Genomic DNA, 24,767 nt, shown 5'->3' on the forward strand with positions numbered 1-24,767 from the left:
ATTCTGATTTGAAATGATGGTATAAATGAAGGAGTATTTTGACCCTTCTGTATATTGCTCTGAGCTTTAAGACAAATGAAAGCAAGAATGGCTCTGCTGGAAAGGTTTGTGAGGGATGGAATATTATCAAGAGATGACACAGTTTCATTTAATCTGAAGAAGCAGAACTCATGTAGGAGGACATCATTAAGCATGTGGGGGGGATAAACAAGTAATATGTGAAATGGGAAAGCAAAATGAACCGTGAATAAAGTGATTCTTGGTCTCTAGTCCTAAATTAAGCCTTAAGACATTTTTTTTATTTACAAAAACTGTAATAGTTAATAAAAACTCTCCTTTGCAAGATGTTTCATAAAGTTATTTTTGAATTGAGTGCCTTTTGTAACATGATTCAAATTAGGAAATATAAAAAGGAGAAAAATACAATCCCTAAATATTAGATGGAAATTTTAAATAAGTCTCTTAAGTGAAGCATTTGAAGAAATTTCGTGATTTTTTTTCCATTTTACCCCAGTAGATTTAGATGCAGTTACTCAGTCAAAAAATAAAACAAGGGAGAGGGTTCAAGAGGGAGGGGACATGTATATACCTATGGCTGATTCATGTTGATGTATGGCAAAAACCATCACAATGTTGTAAAGTAATTATCCTCTAGTAAAAATTTTTTAAAAGTGCATAGGATTCAGAAGAGGGAGGACATGAAAAGACAAATTGAGAAAAAAAAAAAAGTTTAAAATGTCATATTTTATTTATATTGAAGTTGGCATTTATATTGCCTTTCCCCTATTAATTTTATGGTGTCATAATGTTTTGTTTAGAGCTACTTATAATGTCAGAGCAATCTTTTCAGCATCTAAGACCTATTCAAATTATATCCAATCAGGCATGAATAAAAAACTAAAAAGGTGGAGTTGTCTCTCTTTCTCTCTCTCTCTCTCATATTGACTCATTATGATATAGTCCAAAGAATAATGGGTTGAGTTAGGACACATGAATTCTCTACCCAGCTCTTCCAGAAATTATTTGTGTAACTTTCTACAAATCATTAGCCTCACTGTACCTTCATTTTATCTGTTAAGTGAGAACATTAGACTAGAAATTTTGGACTCCACCCACCCTATCATTTCTTCTAATGAGATTTTACTGGGAAGATTGAATTAAAAAAAGGAAAATCATGGGCTGTGAAAGTTGCCACTGGACGGGGAGGTTCTCAGTGCTCCTGCCTCATGATTCTAGATCTGAGTCCGGGGTCCTGGATGTGGTCCCTGCAGGCACATGGGTCTGGGCTCGGAAAGACCCCACCCTTGGTTTGATGCTGCTGTTTGGGGCTTCCCAGGTGACTCCGTGGCAAAGAATCTAGCTGCCATTTTGCACCAAGCCCCACATTATATAGCCAGTCCTGCTTATACCTCCACAAAGTATGTTAAGATAATCTGTGGGTATGAGCAGGGTGGGAAGGGGTGGGATCAGGGACTCTCTGCCTGAAGTACCACATAGAAACACAAATTCTGTTCAGGTGTATAGGATCTTTTGCGGGGATCTCAGAAGCAATTGAATCCCAGGTAAAGAGCTAGACCTCGATTTAAACTCTTGTTTGAGCAAGATAGAAAGTGAAAGTCGCTCAGTCATGTCCACCTCTTTGCAGTCCCATGGACTGTACAGTCCATGGTATTCTCCAGGCCAGAATACTGGTGTGGGTAGCCATTCCCTTCTTCAGGGGATCTTCCCAATCCTGGGATTGAACCAGAGTCTCCCACATTGCAGGCGGATTCTTTACTGTCTGAATCACCAAGAAAGCCCAATGTCCCCAAAATGGTAATCAGAGTGATAAGGTTAGCAGGCTAACAATGCGTTAGGCTTCTTGCAGCATAAATTCTGTGTGTCATATCATTAGCATAGAAGACAGTGGAGAAAAGAGAACGTTTTTGTACCTTTATTATCTTCTTGCTTTATAAGTTTCCATTCCTCTCGTATCGCTTAATTGGAGTTCAGTTAAAACCTTTAAATTACCTAGGTTTCTTCTGGGGGCTTCTCTGATATCTCAGTTGGTAAAAAATCTGCCTGCAATACAGGAGACCTCAGTTCCATTCTTGGGTTGGAAAGATCCACTGGAGAAGGGATAGGCTACCCACTCCCGTATTCTTGGGCTTCCCTTGTAGCTCAGCTGGTAAAGAATGCACCCACAATGTGGAAGACCTGGGTTTGATCCCTGGGTTAGGAAGATACCCTGGAGAAGGGAAAGGCTACCCACTCCAGTATTCTGGCCTGTAATGTCCCTTTATGGGACACCTGGAGAAGGGAAAGGCTATCCACTCCAGTATTCTGGCCTGGAGAATTCCATGGACTGTATAGTCCATGGGCTCACAGAGTGGGACACGACTGAGTGGCTTTCACTTTCACTTGGGTTAAATAGTTCTCAGCCAGAGTTGAGTGGAATGTATAGTGTTAACCAATTGTGTTAACAGTGAATTTACCAGTTTATCAGACAATTCATTTAGTACCTAAATACTTAACAAGGAGAGAGTCCTGCTGTTCTAAAGCATGTCATTTTCTTCTTGTGTATAATATTGGTCATGTTTTTATAGGTTGGGAGAATTTTGTCCTCTAGTCAGATCTGTCATGCAAATTATCATTAAAATTTTTTTTTCTAGTTACTTTCATACAATGAGTTTCTAAGAAGAGAGGTGAGGAAGACATAGGTTCTGAGGCAAGAAAAACAAAAATAGCACTTGGCAGGTTAGATAGGAGGGTCATTTTCAGACTGTAACCTGTGTACATCAGGAAGACCCTGTCACTTCCTGGTGAATGAATGCTGCAATTTTATGAGCTTTGTTTGCAATTAGGAGCAGCTATCTCCACTTTGCAGCAAGGGTTCCCACAAGAAAGAACAGATATCCCAAGCTTCTTGAGTGTCTCCTTCATTCATTCAGCAAATATTTAATTTTTGCTTAATATTTAAGCACTGTTTCCCTTGTGATGTTGTCTGTGGTTTCCAAGCACCTCCAAAATATGTTTCCTTAATCTGTCTTTGTGGGTCCTCCATCGGAAAACTGCATTCCTTTGAGTTTGTAACTGAAAACAATACAGATAAAACTCTCTAGGCCTAGGCAGTGAATAAAAAGCAAATTGATTAGGGCAAAGAATTAATTGAAATGATGCAACTCTGAAACTTTGAGGATTCCCTAGAAAGCATACACTGGCTCATTTTATAGATGAAGAGATTGAGATTAAAAAACATATGTAGGTGAGTTAAAATGAATAAGTCTAATTATTTTAAACAGGGTCTAATCTTTCAATTATTGAGTATTAGCTATGTGCCTGGCACTGTCCTAGGCACTGGAATGCATGCATGCGTGTTCAGTTGCGTCTGACTCTGTGACCCCACCAAACTCCTCTGCCCATGAAATTTTCCAAGCAAGAATGCTGGAGCAGGTTGCCATTTCCTACTCCAGGGGATCTTCCTGACCCAACAATCTCTTGCACCTCCTGCATTGGCAGGCAGATTCTTTACCACTGCACCACCTGGGAAGCCCAGGCACTGGGATGCAAAGGTGAATAAGACCCTCTGCACCTCTATTAGCTCGTGGGCACGTAAAGGGAAGATTATCCTGTATGGGATAAATTCAACAGTTGAGACATGCAGATGATATTCTGTAGAAGGAGGGCATGAGCTCAGTTTGAGATTGGCAGAAAGGCTCCGTGACATAGAATTAATTCTGTATTGTTTCCCAAACCACATTACTGATTGCCTTACTTAGCCAGGGGAGGCAGAGAACTGAATTCCTAGAGTAACAATTCAACTAGGCATGTATCAGAATCCCCAGAAGTACTTATTAAAACACGGATGGCTGATTCCCGTCTGTCTGGGGATGGACCCCAAGAATTTACATTTTGAAGAAGTTCCCAAGTGGTACTGATGCTGCTGACCCAGAGACCACATTTTGAAACCACTGTCCTGGAACATCCTTAGGTGTCATGTGTCTCTACTGAAAGCATATGGAAGAGCATTGACTTACTGGGCAACAATACCATCCTTCATAAACCTGTCTAAAATGTAATAAAATAGTTTGAGTCTTTTCGGTGATAAACCAAATCCAAAATTTTAGATTTCACAGGTATATGAAAGGTAAACACATATTATCTAACTTGGGGATTTTTGTTTTAAAGGAGTGGTCTTCATACGAATACATAGACAGCAAAACTATCGAAGGGTTTGTAGTCTTTAAATCTGGATATTCATGATCCCCCAATTAAAAAAAAAAACAACAACCTCACTTTAAAATTAGACTCTGTCCCCAGTTGGGCTGCTTCCTGCTGTTGGGGGAGGTATCTGATTCTGCAGAATACTACACAGTCCCGTCCCCTTGGAACTTTCACTCCTGACGCTCTTACACATGGGGAACACTCATTGGCATCTGAACATGTGTTCTCAGGAGAAAGCCACATCAGAGCCAGCATGGAGAGACCAGTCCAGACACTGTACTAATTCTCAAGAAGAGAAGAAAGCTTTGTCACTTTTGACAAGACTTTTCTGGCTTTACCCACACCTCTGTAGCAGCTGGAGGCTCTGTTGGGTAGCCTGTGTGGCTATCTAATGAGAAAAACATCATCTTCCTCAAGGTTGCTTTTAGATATTTGGTGCCACTGTGCATTCTGGAAGCCTTCTGCAGAAAGCCATGCATCCATTTTTAATGATAAAATATGTATCCTACATTAATTAGTCAACTTTAAACAAAGTAACCATGAGAATTTATATTCAACAAATGTGAATATGGGCTTTCTTTAAAAAATTCAATACAAATGACTAAATCAAAAATAATTTTCCGTGTTTTCCTACCATTGAAAATGTTGTTTAAAGAGAGCTTATTTTTTCAAAAAGATGACGGATATAGTTATCTAGATTCAGGTCCCTTTGCCTTGACATTTGAAGTGAGTAAAAGCAGATATTATAAATTGTAATTTCTACTTTATACTAAGGAAGTGTGTATGTGTGTATTTGTTTTCCTCTGATACACATTTATGTATTTATGTCTGTGTATTGCAGAATCACACTCAGTTTATGTACTTGTCTCTAAATATGAGACTCACAGAGTAGAAAAGCAGTTCTCAGTCACCATCACTGTGTTCTATCCCTATCCAACGCTCTGGTACTAGTAGGCACTCAATAAACAGTTACTAAACAAAGGGATGGATGAATGATTTTACTCAGTTTCTATAGGTGTTTGCTTCAGCTCTTCTAGACCCTCCAAAGTATTTTCTTTTCCAAAAGAATTATTGATTCATTTTGATATTTATTAAAATGGCTTAGCATAATAGTCAAATATATTTCTTCAATTTCTTAATGAATGTGAAAATCATGCTGGGTTATAGACCAGTGTTAATAGAGTATCTGTCTTCCTACATGAACACATGCTTGTAACAAAGAAAGAAAATACATGGTGAGAGAATGAAAGGAAACAGAAAAAAGAGATGGAACAAGTATCAAGGTCTCATTATAAGTTAACTACTTGTAAGCATATTAAGAATCTTAGGAGTTCTCTGGTGCTCCAGTGGTTAAGACTATGCTTCCAATGCAGGGGGCACAGGTTCAATCCCTGGTCAGGGAACTAAGATTCCACATGCCGTGGGGTATGGCTATAAAAAATAAAATAAGAGTAATAAAAATAATTTTAGGAAAAGAAATACTTAAAAAAGAGTATTAAGAATCTTTAAGAAATATTTATGAAGGGAACAGGAGTTATGAATGATTTATTAAAGAGACCAATAAATATCTTTTATTTAGAGATTTAATTTCAAGAGGTTAACACTGCTTGCTTTTAGGCAGTAATTTGAAAAGTCAGTCCATGTTGGTATTTATCATTATCTATCAAAAATATTAATACCTAAGATAGACATAGGGTTTTTATGAAAGTATTATTAATTAACAACATTAGTAAGAGTGACCAACATATTTACAAGAAATTTGAGCTTTTCTGATTTAAAGGGACTTAGAAAGTTACCCTAACAATATTAAAACACATTTGGCTATGAGGAAACATTTTTAATTAATGAAGTTCTTTTTTTGGACAGAGGAAAGTTTACCAGACCTTAGGGAAGGCTGAGATATTTGCAAGACATCAGGGTAAATTTTAGGACTAAATGCAAAATCTCTGGAGAAGGTATGGGAAGAAATTACTTGAGGTTTCTTGTGAATTTTTGCTATGGCTTGATCATAAATACCATGCAAATATCCTTTGTCAGTGTGTTTTGGCAGTTCTTCCAAGGAGATCGAGGAGTGAAGAGGATTATAGAAAAATAGAAAAGAAAATGAGGTTGATTTTAGACTAGAAAAATGCAGTGAGGAATTTTATAACTTTCTAGCAAATTTTCTACCTCATCTCTGATTCTGCTATACAGTATTACAAAATCTTTGTAAAAAACAAAAATGCAGACTTCCAAATAGAATCAAAACATTTTCCTTCCCGACAATTTTGAGAGTATCCAAAATTTAATTCCATCATTTATTCTAGAATTGTAACAATCAGGGTGTTTTGGAGTCTAGTAGACTGAAACACAACATAGCCTAAGGTAGAAGAAGGAATTTTTTGCTCTCTGGGAGGATACAGGTGCAGATTGACCTCAGGAATAAGTGTGGTTAGAAAACTGCTGTCACAGCTTGTCATCTTGTCTCTGCTTTTCTTTAGGTATCTGCTTCATTTTCTCTCTTCGTAAATTTTCTTATTTTACATGGGATTTATCAGGTCTTTCATTCTACATCGTATAGTTGTAGTCACTTGGAAAATATAAGTCTGCCTTGGTGCTCTCTTTGGAAACAAATCCTAAAATCATGGGAAAGAGATTGACTGAAACTCAGTGGGATTCTTGACTACCACTGGACCAATCAATGGTTTGACCTACAGGATGGAGAGCTAAGATCACTTCACTTTACTTCAGGTGCAGATTGATCCACTGCATCTAGGGGAGCAGGATCATGCAACAACGTGGCAGCTGCCTTGAGTACCATAAATCTTAGCAATAGGGACGGTGGGGAACCACCCCAAGCAAAGGAGAATGTTGTGGTACTGAGCAGAGAAACCATTTACTAGTAACCATATGTTACTAGTATCCATACCAAGATTAGGGAAAATCACATTTCATCCATGATGGTTATACCTAGTTCATAGAAGGCTAGACTCTAACCCACTTAAGTGACTCTAGATATTAAGATATATAACTAATAGCATATCTATACCACAGGAAGAAAAATCCTGATAGAGCAGATAGATTTAAATGATTGGCTTCCTTCGTGAAACCCTTTTTGAATACTCCCCTGAGCCCTATCAAATTCTTGCAAGAACTTATGATCACGACTATACAGTTTATCGCGTAATTGTTCTACAATTACTTGAATAGTAGGTCTAGGTTCCTACACCTAACTATAGGTGTCTTATCTTATGCTTCCTTTTTTTTAGAAGACTTCTACACCAAGATTAGTGTTAAGGACGTAATTTATTCCAGATTCATTCCATAAATGATTCTTGAGTGCCTACTAATTTCTAGGCAATATATTTGATGCTCAGGCTACAAAGATGATCAAAGATGATCCTTAACAAAAGCACATGATTTGATATCTTTTGTCCCCATCACACTTGACATAGAAATCTAGTATGGCCAGATTTGATTTGCTGAATGAATTGCCTCTCCAAATACCAGTAGTGTATCTAGATGCAGTTTAGTTTGCCTATCCAGAAAAATCAGAATTTTCCTCCCTTTTAAGCTGAAAGGCTATTAATGCAAATCCAATTGAATTTGCATTTGATTACATTTCTGATGGAAACATTCATATGCAAATAAAAATTCATGCAAAGATAGCCAGATAATTCAAATACTTGCTGAAATATCAGGATAAAATTAGGATGATATTAAATGTATATCTATCCATGTTTACTGGGTTACACTAAGGATCTTCAACTGGGACAGTGTTCTTGAAAAATTAAAATAAATCATGTCTTAAACATTTGACAATGTTTAACTAGATCTGAATTTGGAAAATCACTACCACCTTACTTTCTACTGCCATGGTGCTAATAAAGAAGTCAATCCCTGATCAAATCAGTTAAGTTGTTAAAAAAAGGTTCATTTTGGATCCAACCATTTTGTCCCCTTTATCTTTTCTTGCACTTAAAAGGTGACTTTTGATAGATCTGAAGTTATTTTGATAATCCAAAACAATGAATAAATAGTTTGTGCAAGCTGGCATTTCCTTCATACCTCCCTAGTGACTTAATGGTGCAAGTTAAATGATACCATCACAGTCACCACCAAGTATCCTTTGGAAAACATCCATGGCAGCTTGAATAGATCAGAGGGAAAGTGATCTTAATCAATGTCCATATTCTACTTAGAAAAGATGTTAAGACTGAAAATTCTAAGAGAAGATTTAAACAAAATTTCAAGATACAAAATCTTAATCTACTATTGCACTTTCCAAACCTCTATTAGAAAGAGGTCCTGGAATTAGACCATTGCTCGTGTTAAAATCAACAGAAGTTAGAGTGGCAAAAGAGAAACATTTGAGATCACAGTATTCAGATTGTTAGCACTTAGTTTAATAGTCTACAAAGTGTAATGCTCCCAGTTTCCTTTTGTTTGATCCAATGTATTCATTCATAGTTTCAAATCTTTTTTAGAATGCCTGTGCTTCCTGCTTGCTGATGTCACTTAACCAGCTATCAAATTCGAAAAGCCTAAACATAAAAGGGGTGGGGATCTTCACCATTCCCTCATTGGCACATCCAAGCTTTCCCCAAATCTAATCCAACCACTTCTTATAATCTCCCTCACCATTTTTGTAACCTTTATCTTTTGCCCAATCAATGGCAAGAGACTCCTAACTGGTTTCCAAGTTTAGTGGACTATAACTAACTTTCCTCTTCATGCAGTCCCTATCATACTGTAACCAGGGTTGTCATTTGAAAATGCAGATAACCCATAATTTCACCCCGCCATCTTTCCTGCTTGATATCTTTCTGTGGCTTCCTGCTTGTCTTAGAAGAAAATCCAGATCCTTAACAGGACTAGCGCGCACTGCAGGATTTGGTCCCTACCTTCCTCTTTACCCTTACATCAAGCTCCCTCTTTCTCTCCACACTCTAGCAAAGTCCTTTCAGATTCTGAAATGGTCCATGTTCTTCCCAGTCACCACTGTTCTACCTTAGCTTCTAAAGTTAGTTAACTTCATGCTTCTCAGTTAAGGCTTTCCTGATCTTCCAGACTCCATCAGGTCCCTGTGAAGTCCCCCTGTTACTTCTGTAATACCACCGTGTAACGTTCTTTCATAACACTTATTTGAGTTTGTATTATTATAACTATTTTTGAGACAATATCGGTTGTAATGATCATTTTCATGACTTCCTGAAGAATGAGGCTGGGTCTCTTTTTTTGCTAATCAAAACAAAACATGATGCCTATCACATACCTGGCATTCAGTAAATACTTATTGATTAATGGAAGGTTCCACTTTCTAGTCTTCTCATACACGGTCATAACAGTAAAAGCCAAAAATAAAAATTGACTGGCTTGCTTGAACATCACCCTGTCACAAATTGCCGGGGGGAATTAGGATGACAAATATCAATACTGTAGTATATTTTATGACAGAGAAGGTGAGATGAAGAATGTAGTGCAATCAAGCTTTACTGTTCTCAAAAACTATGAAAGTTTGGCCCCACCATGGATTGTATGAGCAAAGGATTATTCTTCACTTACTTCCGGTAGAAAACAATGTGGCACCCACTTTCCCAACACTGACTTATGCGTAAAAGTTTTACTTAGGATATTTAAGCCACAACTTATTTCAAAAATATAGCTAGTAGTTTCCAATATACAGTCTTGGGACACAAGTTGCTAACATTGGTTTACACCTGTTATTCATGTCATGGGAACAGAGTCATAAAAGTTAAAAGTCATATCAAAATCATATTGCAAGATAGCCAGTTTCTTAACTCGATCTGTTACTTTTTATTTCTATCAGTGTGAGCTTAATTTTATTTTCAACAACTTTAAAATATTGAGCTAAACATTGAAATTTCAAGGGTAAACTCCAACATTCCTTGAATTTTTTTTAACAATCTCATTATTATCTCTCTGGGAATATCCATCCTTCTACATCTCTCTTGAACTGTGTAGTCCTGGTCTGTGATGTTCAGAGAGTGGAGGGTTAAAAGCTTACATTTAGCAACAGAATGTATATGTGGTGAGGAACATTAAGTTTAGTGGACTATAAAAAACTGAATACACCTTTCTTTAAAAAAAGAAAGTTTTATATATATTATTAGAGTAGCTTTGAGCTCATATTATCTCTCATGTTTATGGATCTTAGAATATAGTTCTTTTTTTCATTTTCCCCGAAAAACATTTTAAAATGTCTGTCATTCTTTGCAAAGCACACAGACTCATCTTCCAGGAAGAGGAAAATAAAATATGCCTATTTAACTTAGAGCAAAGTGTTCTCTTTTTTTGACATATATTATGAGAATAACCATTCGATCAATAAGTGGTCATCAGCAACACTTCCTACAAATAAACTAGGTATTTGTAGTCTTTTTGCAAGTCCACGTGTCTTACAGTGATGTAGGCAGACGGAGGCTCCTGGGAAGAAGGTCCTGAAAAGACATTTTTTCTTCTTTTTACCATTTCAGTTAAGAATGCAAATTGCACAGCAGACTTTGAGGAATACTTTGCCAAAAGAAAACTGGAGGAACGCGATGGTCATGCAGTCAGCATCGAAGAGTACCTTCATCGCAGCGACACAGCCATCATTTACCCAGAAGCCCCCGAGGAGCTGTCTCGCCTTGGCACGCCAGAGGCCAATGGGCAGGAAGAAAATGGTGAGGCTGTAATTCATTTTTAGCCACGACGCTGACCTCTGCAGCTGTTAGAATTACAAATGCACTACATGCCTGGGTGTTTACCTTAAAATTTGAAGAACAGCTGCAGAGGCATGGAATTTCATGAGCAAAGATTAGAACTGTAATTTTAGGGTATTGTGAAATTTTTTTGTCAGCAAATTTGTGTCATCTGTACATCCAATAAAGAACAAGAACAATTAGAGCCTATTTCTAAGAGATAAAAATATCTACATGGATTCCTATCTTTCCGAAATATTTCACTTTGGAGGGGAAAAAAAAGTTTAGAGATTCTGACCCTCACCTTTTGTTCTTCTTTACTGGTATCCAAAAAGCTCCTTCACCCCATGAATCCCTGAGTCATCTGTGACTAAAGGTTTCCTACGAACTGTCAGTCACCTAAAGAGAATTTCCTCATTTATCAGCTGTTTAAATTTCCCCCCCAAATGCTCCAGTAATTAATTAATTTTCCAGCGCAGTGTGAGCTGATGCCGACAAGTCTGTCCTGGGTGTGCAAGGGGACTGGCGTGCACGGAGGCCACGTGCGCCGATGGCACCCTCGTGGAGCAGATTGCAGTGATTCCTGTCATACCATCCTGGGCAGTCAGCCCATTAGCTGCCATTGATTTACTGACCTTTTGGCCCGCTTCTCTCCCTCTCGTCTCTCGGCTACAGACCTGCCACCTGGAACTCCAGATGCTTTTGCCCAACTGCTGACCTGCCCCTACTGCGACCGGGGCTACAAGCGCTTGACATCACTGAAGGAGCACATCAAGTACCGCCACGAGAAGAATGAAGAGAACTTTTCCTGCCCTCTGTGTAGCTACACGTTTGCCTACCGCACCCAGCTCGAGCGGCATATGGTGACGCACAAGCCAGGGACAGATCAGGTGGGGGGTTGGTTTTAAGTGATTTCTTTCTATAATAACCCCTTAGAGAAACGATATTGCTTTGATTGGCAATCATTATTAATTTTTCATGGCATTTTGAAGATGCAGATCTTTTAATGGTAATAGCTTTAATTGAGGTCTAAATGATTTTTTGATGGTCTCTTCTAATATGATTTAATAGTCTTATGTTCACGATCGAATGAGTGTGTTAATTTCTAATTTAGAAATTTTATTTGCACTTTAACTTGACTTTAGTTTCATTTTTATGTTCCACAAAAAGTGAATGAAATTGTAGCATTTTAATTATACATTATTAAACATCTCAGCAATTTTAATTCCATTTTTCACCTAGTTTTACTTAGTTTTTTTTTTTTCCATGTAAAATCTAAGTCATAGTAAAAGAAGTATGTATTCTTTTCATTGGTCACATAACATCTTCAATTACTTAAGCTATTTTTACAAGCTGCTACTAGCTTATGAAATCTAATTAAGTGTTTTAAGGAAAATCAAAAAGCACATAATACATATGCATGCTTATATAAAATAAACTGTATTAATACTCAAATGTGTATATGCAATAAAAATGACCCTTTCTTGATATTCATATTTGTTGCTAAATATTAAAATTACTCTGCCTTTTGGATTACTTGTGTTCAAAATAAAGACTCTATCTTCAACAGTATAGCTTCTTAAATCCTTAAAATGATTTAAAAATGATTAAATCCTTAAAATGATTCACAGTGTCCCTTAAATGTTTTAGCAAAACTGCTTTTTCTGTCCTCCTGGGAGAGTTCATTGCAGATTGATATTATGAGGTGTTCGGATGGTAACACAACTGATGTGCCTTAAGTCTCAATATCTGGCCCTACAGTTCTGGAATCACCCTATATAAACCTTGACACCATATCTGTTTTGAAAATTATTAAACAAGATATTCTCTAAAATTCTTATGGGCTTTATTTTCTTTGAATAAGGGAAATGAGAATAAGCAAACACAATCAAGCAATGGCAATGATACTGGATTATGGAATTTCATTATTTTAAGAAAATAGCTCATGTAAATCATTTCATTTATATCTCATTGAACTTGCCACCTGCATGTTTTTCCAAGTTCAGTTGTAAAAACCCCACTTGCCTAGTTACACTTATGTAACAGTTTCTCTCCCCTTGCTTATATGCACAAAAACTCCAGGAAAAAAAAAAAAGTGCCTAGATATTTATCTAGCATAACTGCTTTAAATTTCACATGCAGAAGTGTGATTGTGCTGGCGCATTATGAATGGTAGCTTTGGTGTTGAAAAGTCCCCTCATTTGCTCATGGCATTTACAATTAGTAAATTAAAATGATTGTATCATATTAACAGTGGCACAACTAAAGTTTATAGTAGTCCTCTGAGGGCTGTGGGGGGAGGCAAAGCAGCTGTTGCTGTTTGTTTATGCAACTCAGCAACATATGAGCGCGGGTCCCTCAATGGCGCTCGGCGGGCTGGGCTCCGCTTGATCTTTGAAGGTTGCTGCTGTTTGAACAAACCTCCCCGTGTCCCATGTAACACCATCTGTCTCACTAGGAATGTGGGAAGATTCAGCACACCCTAGCAGTTGTCATACCGTTTCTGTACTGTCTTTTTTGCAAAAGGCCTTTGTGTCATTGCTGCTTGAAAAAGGCTGGCCTCCTACCTTGAACATCCAGAGTGGATGACTGTATTTCTTTCTTTCTTTTTTTTTTTTTTTTCGGAATTCTAAGTCACAGTGCTTTTTTTCCCTTGTTCAAAAAGGTCAGCTGTGTTTGATTATATCTTTGCTGCTTTTAACTTGTCTTTTCAGCAAACTTTTTTTTCTTTTTCGTCCCTACTCCCTAGCACACTACTAAAAAGGAAAAGGACAGGTCGTTGAAGTCTTTCCTACTGGCCTGTGATAAAACTGCTCAAGCAGTTCTAGCCCAAGATGTTGTCTCTTACGTTTGATAATGAATCAAATCTTACATGCAACATCTCAGGAAAAACAGGGTTTATAGTTGCTACTAGCACTGTGAATGGGGTATTTAAACATGCTTATCATATAATGAAATATTTATAGTCAAGAATTTTTTAATTTATGTGAGATTTCTTTCTTTCTTCTTTAAAATTAGTATTGCTTCAGTATACCTCAATACAGAAAAGAAAAATGAGTTATTTGTGTGGGGAGTTCTTCGGGGAGACTAGGATTTTGAGTATAATATTTATTTTTTTCCTTGACAAAATCGTTGCGTTCCAACAGGGAATCTTCAGATTTTAGAATCTGCAGTAAACACAGAGAGCCACAAACATCTTTGCAATTATGCTTTCTCATCTCCAACGGCTCAAAGAAACATTTTGGAAAAGAGACTACAGAGATAATTCTAAAGCAAGTGTTGGATGCGCATGTGAAAGCACTTTTTTTTTTTTATTTGTTCCAATTTTATTGCCAACATTATCACTTTTATTGCAACTCTGAAAGACTGGGCAAATAAATAAACATGCACTCAAACCTTTTGGCCTGTCTGAAAATAGAGGCCTTTTAAAAATATTTGTAACAAGTTTCCTTTGTTCCTCCTGCACAAAACTGATGTCAGTCTTTCTCCTTTTATAGCACCAAATGCTGACCCAAGGAGCAGGTAATCGCAAGTTCAAATGCACGGAGTGTGGCAAGGCCTTCAAATATAAACACCATCTGAAGGAACACCTGCGAATCCACAGTGGTGAGTAGTAGAGGAGCTGGTGCTTGTTTTTGCGTTTTGTTTCATTAGGAGCCTTTCTAAAGATTGTATAAAATGTACACAATCCTGTTTGTGGTTTTTTAGAACTACACATGTATGTCAGAAGCGTTGTGTGCCCACTTTGCCTTTGTGAGCCTTACAGTACCACCAGTAGCACTGCTAATCAGAGGAGGAGTGCTTGTACTTCTTGAAAATTGCACATGTTTTGCCTTCTTGTGAAATCTAGAAGGTCCTTTTTGTCCTTTAAAATGTTTTTGACCTGAAGAAACTCAGCTGGCAAATTCTGAAGGATATTCATTTTTTGATACCCAAACTTGAAAGAAGAATGTGGAAGAATTTTGGATAAGAGCTTTTGTATGATAAGTGTTCCTTGATTCCTGAAAGCTGTATTTTCAGAACAACATCTTACCACTGAGATTTCTTCTTTATAACTATTTTGATAGCTCTGCCAAGCATTTTATTACCAAATTGGATGCTGTTCAAAGGACTAGTTGGATTGGTAGAATCAATGGAATCTTCACAGAGTTGATTAAAGCCATGGCTACACTTCCCTTTAAATACTGTGACATCTTTATTGTGCTATTGACCACACATTAATCTAACACTCTGTTTAAATAGGAGGCTGCCGATGGCAAGACAAGATTTTGGATCTTGGCTGAAAAAGGCACAGATAGCCCTCACCTTCCATTGCTAACATCTTGAATTATGTCCTTCCAGGGTAGATAAAGCCCAGAAACAGTTATAGCCACATAATTCTAATCTTAAGCACCTAGAATGTAGAGGTGCCCCACTGGGTTCCTTTCCTTTGATTGCACAGATTCTTGCCTGGGTAGACGATTGCAATTGGTGCCCTATCAAAAAGAAAAGAAAAAAAGTAACATTCATTTTAATTGTCATTTTAGGTGAAAAGCCGTACGAGTGCCCCAACTGCAAGAAACGTTTCTCCCATTCTGGTTCCTACAGCTCACACATCAGCAGCAAGAAATGTATTGGCTTAATCTCTGTAAATGGCCGAATGAGAAACAATATCAAGACAGGTTCTTCCCCTAATTCTGTTTCTTCTTCTCCTACTAATTCGGCCATTACCCAGTTAAGAAACAAATTGGAGAATGGAAAACCACTTAGTATGTCTGAACAGACAGGCTTACTTAAAATTAAAACAGAACCACTAGACTTCAATGACTATAAAGTTCTTATGGCCACACACGGGTTTAGTGGCACTAGTCCTTTTATGAATGGTGCACTTGGAGCCACCAGCCCTTTAGGAGTTCATCCGTCTGCTCAGAGTCCAATGCAGCACTTAGGTGTAGGGATGGAAGCCCCTTTACTTGGATTTCCCACAATGAATAGTAACTTAAGCGAGGTACAGAAGGTTCTACAGATTGTGGACAACACAGTTTCCAGACAAAAAATGGACTGCAAGGCTGAAGAAATCTCCAAGTTGAAAGGTTATCACATGAAGGATCCATGCTCTCAACCTGAGGAACAAGGAGTTACTTCTCCTAATATTCCACCCGTAGGTCTTCCAGTAGTAAGTCATAATGGTGCCACTAAAAGTATTATTGACTACACGTTAGAAAAAGTCAATGAAGCCAAAGCTTGCCTCCAGAGCTTGACTACTGACTCAAGGAGACAGATCAGTAATATAAAGAAAGAGAAGCTGCGTACTTTAATAGATTTGGTCACCGATGACAAAATGATTGAGAACCACAACATATCCACTCCATTCTCCTGCCAGTTCTGTAAAGAAAGTTTTCCTGGCCCCATTCCTTTGCATCAGCATGAACGTTACCTTTGTAAGATGAATGAAGAGATCAAGGCAGTCCTGCAACCCCATGAAAACATAGTCCCCAACAAAGCCGGAGTATTTGTTGATAATAAAGCCCTCCTCTTGTCATCTGTACTTTCTGAGAAAGGAATGACAAGCCCCATCAACCCATACAAGGACCACATGTCTGTACTTAAAGCATATTATGCTATGAACATGGAGCCCAACTCTGATGAACTGCTGAAAATTTCCATTGCTGTGGGCCTTCCTCAGGAATTTGTGAAGGAATGGTTTGAGCAACGAAAAGTCTACCAGTACTCAAATTCCAGGTCACCATCACTGGAAAGGAACTCCAAGCCGTTAGCTCCCAACAGTAACCCTCCCACAAAAGACTCTTTATTACCCAGGTCTCCCGTAAAACCCATGGACTCCATAACGTCACCATCTATAGCAGAACTCCACAACAGTGTTACGAATTGTGACCCTCCTCTCAGGCTAACAAAACCTTCCCATTTTACCAATATTAAACCAGTTGAAAAATTGGACCACTCAAGGAGTAACACTCCTTCTCCCTTAAATCTTTCCTCCACGTCTTCTAAAAACTCCCACAGTAGTTCTTACACTCCAAACAGCTTCTCATCTGAGGAGCTCCAGGCTGAGCCTTTGGACCTGTCGTTACCAAAACAAATGAAAGAACCCAAAAGTATTATAGCCACAAAGAACAAAACGAAAGTTGGCAGCATAAATTTAGACCACAACAGTGTTTCTTCGTCATCTGAAAACTCAGATGAGCCTCTGAACTTGACTTTTATCAAGAAAGAGTTTTCAAATTCAAACAATCTGGACAGCAAAAGTGCTAACCCAGTGTTCGGCATGAACCCCTTTAGTGCCAAACCTCTCTACACAGCTCTTCCTCCACAAAGCGCGTTCCCCCCTGCCGCTTTCATGCCACCGGTCCAGACTAGCATCCCTGGACTGCGACCATACCCAGGACTGGATCAGATGAGCTTCCTACCACACATGGCCTATACTTACCCAACTGGAGCAGCTACTTTTGCTGACATGCAGCAAAGGAGAAAGTACCAGCGGAAACCAGGATTTCAGGTAATGAGACATTTTTTTTTGAATCAGAAGAGAGGAGGTGAAAATTATATTGCTTACGTGTATGTAGGAAAAAATCTTAGTGGAAAAAAATCTATTGCTGTGTTCTCAGCAGAAATAGAAGAGTGGGTTTGAACTTGGAGCTAAAACTGAGTGGGCTAGACAAATAAATGGAGAAACAGTGGGACCCTTTCTATCAAGCAATTGTGCCTTAAGAAAAGATAAAGAACTTAATATTTATCATTAAGGTTTATTTAGATTGATCCATCTGCTTTCAGAATTATATGCTGATATGAGTATTTGGGGGGTTTCCCCGATAGCTCAGCTGGTAAAGAATCTGCCTGCAGTGCAGGAGACCTCAGTTCAATCAGGGTTGGGAAGATCCCCTGGAGAAGGGAAAGGCTACCCACTCCAGTATTCTGGCCTGGAGAATTCCATGGACTGTACAGATCATGGGGTCGCAAAGAGTCAGACATGACTGAGTGACTTTCACTTCACTTCATGAGTATTTTATAGGACTTACATAGAGGCTAAACGTTAACATTTATGACAGTCACATACTTTCAGAGATGCTCACAATTTGCAATAATATGTAAATTTGATGTGCACTTGGTTTCATAGAGAATAGTTTATTTGGAAGAGTATTTTTAAAAATATCTTGTACATTCCACATGACTTCCTTTGTAGTTTTCAAGCTAGTGAATAATTTATGGTTTTTCAAATATAAAAGCAGGTATGTTTTAACATCGTGGAGTAAAATCCCTGTTTACAAAATAGGAGCCTAAGTAGCAGTGCACCTCTGTCACAGCTGTTCCAGTATTCCAATTTACAGTACATCTGCCCTCTTTGTAAATGTATTTAAGCCTATTTAATCTTCTCTAATATTAATTAGTGCAAACGTAGTCTAAGAAAAGCGAACTGTGGGCTAGCAAATGGAAATGTATGTTATCATGCAAGTTTGCACTCCTTTGGATCAAGACAAAATAAATATCAAGAAATTTAATAATTTACTGATCCACATTCATTATTGCTCAATGCTGAAGGCTGTTTTAACATAGATAGAACATTGATAAAAAGTGTTATTAATATTCCCTATTTCAAATTAGAAAATTAAATATAAAAATATAGCTCCAGGCCTTTAGTTGGTAGACATACATTTAAATAGATTGCATAATAATAACATTTTGTACCTAAATATAAAATTCAATTAAAATGGGGTTTCTGCAGCTACAGATCATTTCTAAAGTTAAGCACACTGGAAAATATACAAATTCTGATGTTTAGTTCTCACTCACAGATATTTCCTAATAGAAAGAAAATTAAGGAACATGGGGAAGTTTATGTTTTTCTCACCTTCAGAGTTGAACATTTTCTATCCTTGTAAAACAACAAGCTCTATCACCTAAGGCAGAGAAGGTTTATATTTTTGTTGAAATGTGAACCCTCATATATTGTTTATGGAAAGTAAAAGTTTCTAAGAACTAGATGGATTCATAGAGAGCACTTCCGAGATTCTCCAAATGTCAGCCATGCAAAGTTGTTTGTTATAAACACAAAGAGAAGCGACTGTGTTGAACTATGTGATTATATCACAGGGAGAATTGCTTGATGGAGCACAAGACTACATGTCAGGCCTAGATGACATGACAGACTCCGACTCCTGTCTGTCTCGAAAGAAGATCAAGAAGACAGAGAGTGGCATGTATGCATGTGACTTATGTGACAAGACATTCCAGAAAAGCAGTTCCCTTCTGCGACATAAATACGAACACACAGGTATGAGTGACTTTGACTAGCTAGTTAGAGCTTCCCGGCCTGCTGTACATTTCATAATATTTAATGAGTACACTTGTGCAACATAAGATGTAGCATATGCTGATACCTTCAACAAGGAAGAAATAATGCTTTTGCCTAGCTCAGTAGGACTTTTTTGTTGCCTGTTTATTGGATCATTCATGTGTTTATGAGCCTGCTTGTCTTATATTTTTCGAGTTAGTCTGTACACCAAATTCACAAATCCTGTCAAAGGTGTATTTAAATGGCCAGGGCAACGAAATGACATGACACAAGCCAGCTACAGAAAATATCTTCAAATTCTTAAGCTGTGATGAACCTATATGTGAAAAACTTGAACAATAAAAAATTCAGTTAATGCTGTATTTGTTTCATCATCAAAACATCAAGTAAGCCATGATTGGGGGGGCACTGGTATTCAGTTTGGTTTTTACAAATTGGCCATATTTTGAATAAACTAAAAATGTTAGTACTGTGAAAGAAAAGACATAAGTGAATAATAGGCCAAATGAGCTACTGAAATTACTGATATTTGGAAGACTAAAATACAACTTTCTAAATGTAGATTTCTTTCCAATTCATGCATTCCTCTTTAGGAAGAATTAAACAGGGTTAACAAGATAGCCTGATTTTTCCCTATATGTAGAGAGAGAATGGCTTAATTTTTCAAAAGAAAGCCAAGGGCTGTAAGAAGCAGCAGTATTAGTTCCCAAAATCCAAGATCTGATCTGCTATGTGTGGAAGCCACACCTGTGTTCCCTCCTTCCCCTTTCCACCCTTAACCAGAAAATAGCTTTGCTTCATCCCTGTTCTTAATCCATCTCCAGCTTTTCTTCACCAGAAATGTGGCATGCTGCACTGGGCCTAGGTGGGAAAAGAAAGAACGAAGGATTGCAACCAAAATACTGATGGCTGGAAATTATAGGAAGGTTCTCATTTTAAACCAAGATGTCTAGTGTCAAACATTTTAAAAATATAGACGGAAAAAAATTAACCTAACATAAATGTTTTTGGGGGGAAAGTGATAAAGATGCAAAAAAGAAAAACAAAGAAAAGGGAATGTGAATACTTCCTGTCACATTTTGACCATCTAAATCCATAGTACCCTTTTTAGTGATTGAAAACCACCCTTGGGAAGCATTTGTACTGTACCTTCCCTTATCCCTCACGGGGCATGTGACAGAGACAGTACAAGTGACCACGGTGACCTGAGGGTGTGGAAAAGTTGGGTGAGTTTTGCAACATTAAGCATTGAGGGTATTTGTGAAAAGAACAAGGTTGATAAATAACACGCTCTTATTTCAACCAGCCCAGTTTTCTTTTTCTTCAACCATCTGATACTAATTGGTATTATTTTGAAAGTTCTACTAGTGATACCTTAAAAGCAACCTAATTTGAATAGCAAATCCCAGTAGTTTTTATACTTGTGTGACATAATTCAATGTTTGAAATATCAGTTTTCTTACATTTGTCTTTTATGATATATATCAATAGATATTTTCTTTAGTACCAAGTCCTATTTATGTATTATAGATTAAATATATTTTCATACCCAAATTTACTTTAATGTCTTAATCAACCTCAAATATATTTTATATCTCATTATTCAGCTACAGTAAGCCAGTAAGCACATCATTGAAGGCATCTTTCCCTCTCTGATTGGTTTTATTATATGAACATATGCAAACTCTATCATTTACTACATGGTGGGTGCAAAACTTTTATTTTAGTGAGGGCTATTATATATATTGACATCCAGCCAATACCTTTATTTCTTACAAATTAGTCCATAAACTCCAAGGTGTTATAGATAGCTGAGAGACACCAAAGTTGACAAACACAAATATGCATAATCAATTTGAAAAATATACTGTACTAAAAAAATGTTCTGGTCCTTTAAGATGTGAGAAAATCAGCTGCCTAGAAACATTGCCTAGCAACAAGATGCTAACCATCCAATGATTTCTCTAAACTTGTGATTAATTATCCTCCTGTTGGCTTCCCAGCTTGTCAAGTTTCCACTGTGTTAACTTTTTTGGTCTCTTGACCAAACATCTCGTGACATTTTCTACTGTCAGTGTATTAGGTTCTATCAAAGTGAAGCTCTTCATGAATTTTCTGTCGCTATGATATATGTGGAAATTTAGTTCACTTTCCTTCCTAACTGGGCCCCACAGGCCTTTTATTTGTTTATATTAAGCACTAGTTATACTTTGAGAATGTGTTAAAAAGAAAATTATAAGTGAGAACCATCTTTGGGTTGATTGATTCTAAGGTTGGGAAATGAAATTGAATGGTCATTTGATTATGTGTTGATTATGAATGTGTCATTGATAAAGTGTATTTGTTACATCTGTCTACAATTTAACATATAAAATAGTTCAAATTAAGAAGGAAATTATGAGCTACTTATTTCAAGATCCTGTGCTTTTTTACCTCGGTCTGTTTATTTCCTAAGCAGACACCAAAAATAATAATGCTTAATTCTCCTTACCAATGGCTCATTGCTTGCTTGCTTTTCCTGGGAATTGGGACTGGGACAGAGAAGAAAACCCTACATAACTGTTGATTTCAATAGAATTAATTGTCACAAACAAGGATTGAGAAATAAAAAATCTGAAACTCTTGTTAAGCACTGTAAAGAATTCACTTACTTAAAAAAAAAAAAAGAATTCACTTAAATTCCACTAAAATTTAAATCTGACATCTATTGAGTACTTTCTCTATTGAGAAAGGTAGGTGCTCTTCAACCCACTTTATTTAGAAAAGTAATAAAAAAAAATGTTTCTACTTTTGAGTGAAGTTTAAATTTCAAATTACCCAGTCAATTTTGTTTCTCAGTTACATGATAATCTTCTTCGTACCACAAACCTTTCATTTACTAATTTCAGTTATTATGTCAGGTGAATCATGAACGTTGATATTAGAAAAAAAGAAAACTTACCCTGTAGAAGTTTTTACTTACTCAATATCAGTTTGGATATTTTTTTCTGAATTTTGTTCATGTGGAAACTTAATTCCAGGACATCTTGATTTGAATCAGGTAAACCAATCAAGCAATTTAAAAAGAGATAAATGGCCAAGTCAGTTCCTATTTAAACTGAATATATTAAATGCTTACCAGTGAAATTTCTGGAGATTAGTAGAATATTTAGTGCAAAATTAGTAGAATATTTAGTGCAATTCTAAAACTCCTGCTCTCAAATTCTGTCTTTGGCATGACATAATAGCTGAACATTTTATTCTTTTAGGTTGTTGGTTCATAATGTAGAATTAATGTATTTTAACATAACCATATTATTTATTACCAAAAGGACTCCCTTAAAATCAACTGCCTGTAACTATCAAATATCTATGGGCTACGCCGGTGCCTCCATGGTAAAGAATTCGCCTGCAATGCAGGAGACACAGGAGATGTGGGTTCGATCCCTGGGTCAGGAAGATCCCCTGGAGGAGGGACTGGCAACCCACTCCAGTATACTTGCCTGGAAAATCCCATGTACAGAGAAGCCTGGCAGGCTACCATCCACAGGATCGCAAAGAGTCAGACACAACTGAAGTGACTAAGAATGAGCGCACATCAAATATCTATATCTTAAAGACTTCAGTTCAGTGGGCATCCCCAAAGCACATCTAACAGGCCTTGAACTTGTCCTTGAGAATGCTCGTTCAGGACATTGCTCTGTGGTTTGTTCCCTTGGAAAAGAGAGAGCCATATCAACTGTGATGTTTGTTCACAATTATTCACAGAGCTGATCCATGTAGTGAACTAACCAATCAACATTTCTGTGCCCTTGAACTTCTGAGACATTCAGAGGTTGCAGGACAGTTAACCAAGAAAGATTTTAGTTTTTATCTGCAATTTCTCTTCTCTCCATTCAGATTCATTTCTTCCATGTACTTTGCTCCTGATACATGCATCTTGCTTACAACCTGGGAAATTACTGAACGTGTACTAATAAATACAAATAAAAATATCGAACATTCATTGAGTGCTTACTATGTGCAGTCCTTGAAGTAAACACTTTACCTGCATTGTCTCCTTCACTCTCTGTGCCCAGTCTACAAGTTAGGTCCCCAAATGATTTCCCTGTTACCAACAAGGACCCTAATCCTCAGAAGGAGAGGTTAGCATGCCTGAGGCTACACAGCAGGTCTTAAAAGATGGATTTGAACCCGGGCAGTCAGACTCTAGACTCCCTCCTCCATATCTAACTCTGCACCACCCTGGCTGGGTGAATGAATTACCACTGTCAGAATCGTCTTATCCTACCTCCTAATAGCATTTTTTTGAAGGTCCAAGTAAAATACACATAAGAGAGATCAAATTCATATATAGCAACTTGAGGTTTTCTGGAAGGCAAAACCTCTGTCTTTTTCCCAAATGTACTTCTGCTTCCTGTTAAATTACCTTCCTACCCGGTGGTCTTGTCAAATGAAAAAGCACGCTCTCTTTCCAAACTCTTGGCGCTCCATTGACATTCTCTTCTCTGTTATCTCGTTTACCTCATTCAGTACATCTTTTCCAAAAGTTAAGTTCTTGTGTGGTTTGAATTACACTTTTTTTCTTCAGACTGTTAGCTGCCTTGAAACAGATTACTAGAATCTTCTTTATTTCCAATACTTTCTAATTTTTCCTCTTACAGGTAAATAACTTCTTCCTACTCTAATATTGTGGTTTACCACATCTTATCACTTAATTTATCCTGGATGTTACAATAAGATAAAGATCATTAATGAACTAACATAGAGCAGCCAACAGCATTTGCTGAATAGTAGCATGCCCCAGAGGCATTCAATAAATTTATTAAAGATATTTGATTACTAATTGAGATTATATATCACCATATACCTGAATACGTGAAGTGTGTAGAATGGATTCCTAATCTGAATGTCACTTAGCAAATGAAAATGGTATTGAATCTACTCATGCTGGTTTTTGATTTGCTGAAATGCAAATTTGTATTAGGAAATATAAGCACATAACTTCATGTATGTTATGATGATACATACTGCTCTTCGTGACACATTTCTGACTTTAATTCTGGAGCATCAGTCTGATAAATTTTTTTTGTCGGTTCTATTTTGGAAATAAACTTTTAAGTATGGCAGCTATGGAAGGTGTTGAAGGCATTCCAGTGCTATTTGTGGCCTGGAATCAACCAGATGTGTTTAGGCTTGGCACCAGTTTCAAGTTCCAAACACTGGTTAGAAACTGCCTGGAATGCCAAAGGAAATACAGCATTCTCTAGCTGAAGAGTATTTTAACACTCAACAAGTGGCTGACATCTCATGGAAAACTTTAGAGGGAAAACACTGTTTGGGTTAGTTCAGCCTCCATGACATCTATCTTTCTGCTTTGTGTTTTCAAATGATTTCTTCTCTAATTTGTATTCTTAGAAGCATATGGCTGATAAGACATTCTTAACATCATCTTTCCTCTATTCCTGCTCCTGCCTGACTTGGCAGTTTGCTCCTGTTTGAGCTGTAAAGCCCATTTCCAAAGCAATCATTTATGCTGTAACAAGCAGAGGGTATATATGGCAAAGTCAGCGATGATGCCATCTTGATCACTTTTGTACAATTCCTTGTTT

General features: G+C 37.3%; 1 protein-coding gene across 2 annotated transcripts in view; it reads left to right on the plus strand.

Moving 5' to 3' along the window:
- Positions 1 to 24,767, plus strand: part of ZEB2 (zinc finger E-box binding homeobox 2) — a 131,228-nt gene that overhangs the window by 104,058 nt on the left and 2,403 nt on the right. For both annotated transcript variants that reach the window (XM_061135316.1, XM_061135315.1), the window contains 5 exons: positions 10,680 to 10,868; positions 11,562 to 11,776; positions 14,384 to 14,492; positions 15,413 to 17,382; positions 18,975 to 19,155. In XM_061135316.1, coding sequence (XP_060991299.1) covers positions 10,680 to 10,868; positions 11,562 to 11,776; positions 14,384 to 14,492; positions 15,413 to 17,382; positions 18,975 to 19,155 — 2,664 coding nt within the window. The remainder of the gene's footprint in view (positions 1 to 10,679; positions 10,869 to 11,561; positions 11,777 to 14,383; positions 14,493 to 15,412; positions 17,383 to 18,974; positions 19,156 to 24,767) is intronic.

The sequence above is a fragment of the Dama dama genome, chromosome 33, assembly GCF_033118175.1.
Source record: "Dama dama isolate Ldn47 chromosome 33, ASM3311817v1, whole genome shotgun sequence".
NCBI classification, from domain to species: Eukaryota; Metazoa; Chordata; class Mammalia; order Artiodactyla; family Cervidae; genus Dama; species Dama dama.